The sequence below is a fragment of the Lolium perenne genome, chromosome 3 (genome assembly GCF_019359855.2).
Source record: "Lolium perenne isolate Kyuss_39 chromosome 3, Kyuss_2.0, whole genome shotgun sequence".
Lineage (NCBI taxonomy): Eukaryota > Viridiplantae > Streptophyta > Magnoliopsida > Poales > Poaceae > Lolium > Lolium perenne.
The window spans coordinates 184,489,640-184,491,748 of record NC_067246.2 but is presented as its reverse complement, the minus strand read 5'-3'; the positions used below and the strand labels follow the sequence as shown (position 1 = coordinate 184,491,748).

Below are 2,109 nucleotides of genomic sequence, written 5' to 3'. Positions count from 1 at the left end.
TCCACTGCCAGATGCCACTGCGCACCGACACAGATCCCAGCCGTAGTGGCTGACTTGTGGGGCCGGCAAAGGTGGGGTCCAAATGCAGCCGGAGGCGGGTAACAACTGGCCATTGTATGGGGATAGCTAGTGAGAGGAGGGCCAAAATCAACGGCTCAGATGCAGCAGATGGGAAGATCCGACGGCTGAGAATCGCAAATCGCTGTGAGAGCCCCATGGGGGTGCAACAATTATACCTTTAGATACTTCTCTAACTGATTGTAGGGAAGCGCATACTGCCACGTCGCAACAAGGGAGCTAGATGCCGAGTTGTAGACTGTCTCAATACGTAAAACAAGATTCAATTTGTTTTCGCTAGTCAACGTGTTCTCAAAATTTGGCGTGACTTTCACCTGAATTATGTACTCCGTACAGTACGTTCAGATCACTCTGCTTGTTTCTATAGTATTACATCCTCTATGATCTAGCTTAGAAAGTGCCTATAATGTCCAACAAAGAAGTGTAGGTGCCAGTGACGGCAACAAATGCCCCGAGCAGCAGGATGCCGACGATCGCCGCGACCTCGGCACGGCGTATGCCTTGGGCCTTGTAGATCTTGAGGTAGCAGAGGCAGGGGAACAGGACCGTGGCCATGACGCTGAGGAAGGAGCCGATGAAGGACATGAGGTACCCGAAGAAGGGCAGCACGGACGCCATCGCCACCGTGCTCACTAGAACGGTGGTGCCGATGGCCACCCTCGCCGGCCCACTGCCCGCAAGCGAGAACCTCTCCTCGATCGCCGACGTGATTGGCGCGACCAGCAGCGCGTACTTCGCTAGTGGGTTTATCAGGGTCATGGCGATGGCGATCTTGGTATACAGCCTCCCCGACGGGAGGTTCAGCGTCACCTGCGACTGAACGTCGTCTCCGTATATCAGGTAGCCCAGCACTGCCGTGACTCCGTAGTTCAGGCTGCAGAGCACCGAGGAGAAGAGCAGTACTTGGGAGAAACGCCTGTTGTTCTTCATGGACGAGTATATCGTCGGGAAGACGGCGTGGCCGGTGAAGCAGACGAAGTAGAGGCCGAGGGAGGTTGGCAGGCCGGCGAGGTTGAGGACGTTGCCGTTCCTGCCGCGGAAGGTGGGTTCGGAGACGCCGGCCCAGACCAGCGACGCCGTCAAGGCCGCCGACGCGACGAGCCCGAGCGCGGACACGTAGGCGAGCATGCCGAGGTTCCTGAGCCAGGTCGTGGGCAGTATGACGGCGCCCGCCAGGACTATGAAGAGCTGCTTCCCGTGCAGCCGGTAACAACCGAAGAGCTCCACGGTGGCGCCGGGGAAGAGCTTGTCGAGGTTGTCGCCCTCGAGGACCAGGAAGCTGATGGCGACGAGGTAGAGCTCCACGTACATGAAAGCGGCGACGGTTCTCTGGCCCGCGGCGCCGAAGGCGAGCCGGCCCACGTCCGGGTAGGTGGCGATGGAGGCGTCGGCGCGCATGCAGCGCTCGATGAGGGTTCCGGTGTAGTAGCAGACGGCGCCGACGACGGCGAAGAGCGCCAGGCTGAGCCACCCGCTCTGCGACACCGCGTACGGCATGGAGAGCACCCCGATGCCTGAGACGGCGTTGGTGAGGTTAAGGCACGTCTTGGAGAAAGAAGCGCCGATGGCGGCGCGGTAAGGAGGGAGGTGCGCCTCGAGATCGTCGTCGACGGTGCAATCGACCCGTTTCCCCGGGAGAAGAGGCTCGCCGAGGGGGCTCGCCGTCGCGGCACCGAGGCTCATCTTATGATCTTCCATGCTTTGATCGCCTAGATGATGCAGCTGACCTTCCCGAGGGGATAGCTTAGATTGATGCCAGGCAAGCTGACGATTGACGGTTGCAACCCGGCCAGCCTGAGTGCCGGCTGCATATATAGCTAGTTCTGTCCTGGTCACGCTGGTCGCCAAGTTGCCAACGATGACTCCACTGTCGCTCGTTCAATTATTGGCGCTCGTAAGGTTGTATGGACAAGTGTAACACGTGAAACAGAAGCACCACGCGTAAAGAGCTTTAACTTTTACTCCACTCATAGCGTGTTTTCCCAACGAGAATATGTGACAGAAACACGCTGTAAAAGAACGGGAAGAAAG

The 2,109-nt window shown here is 58.4% G+C and overlaps 1 protein-coding gene across 1 annotated transcript; it reads right to left on the bottom strand.

Moving 5' to 3' along the window:
* Window positions 1–329: 329 nt before the first annotated feature.
* LOC127342822 (amino acid transporter AVT1I) lies at window positions 330–1,861 on the bottom strand. The gene has a single exon (XM_051368834.2). It carries the CDS (start codon window positions 1,774–1,776, stop codon window positions 469–471), a length of 1,308 nt encoding a protein of 435 aa, XP_051224794.1. The 5' UTR covers window positions 1,777–1,861; the 3' UTR covers window positions 330–468.
* Between the last annotated feature and the right edge of the window lie 248 nt (window positions 1,862–2,109).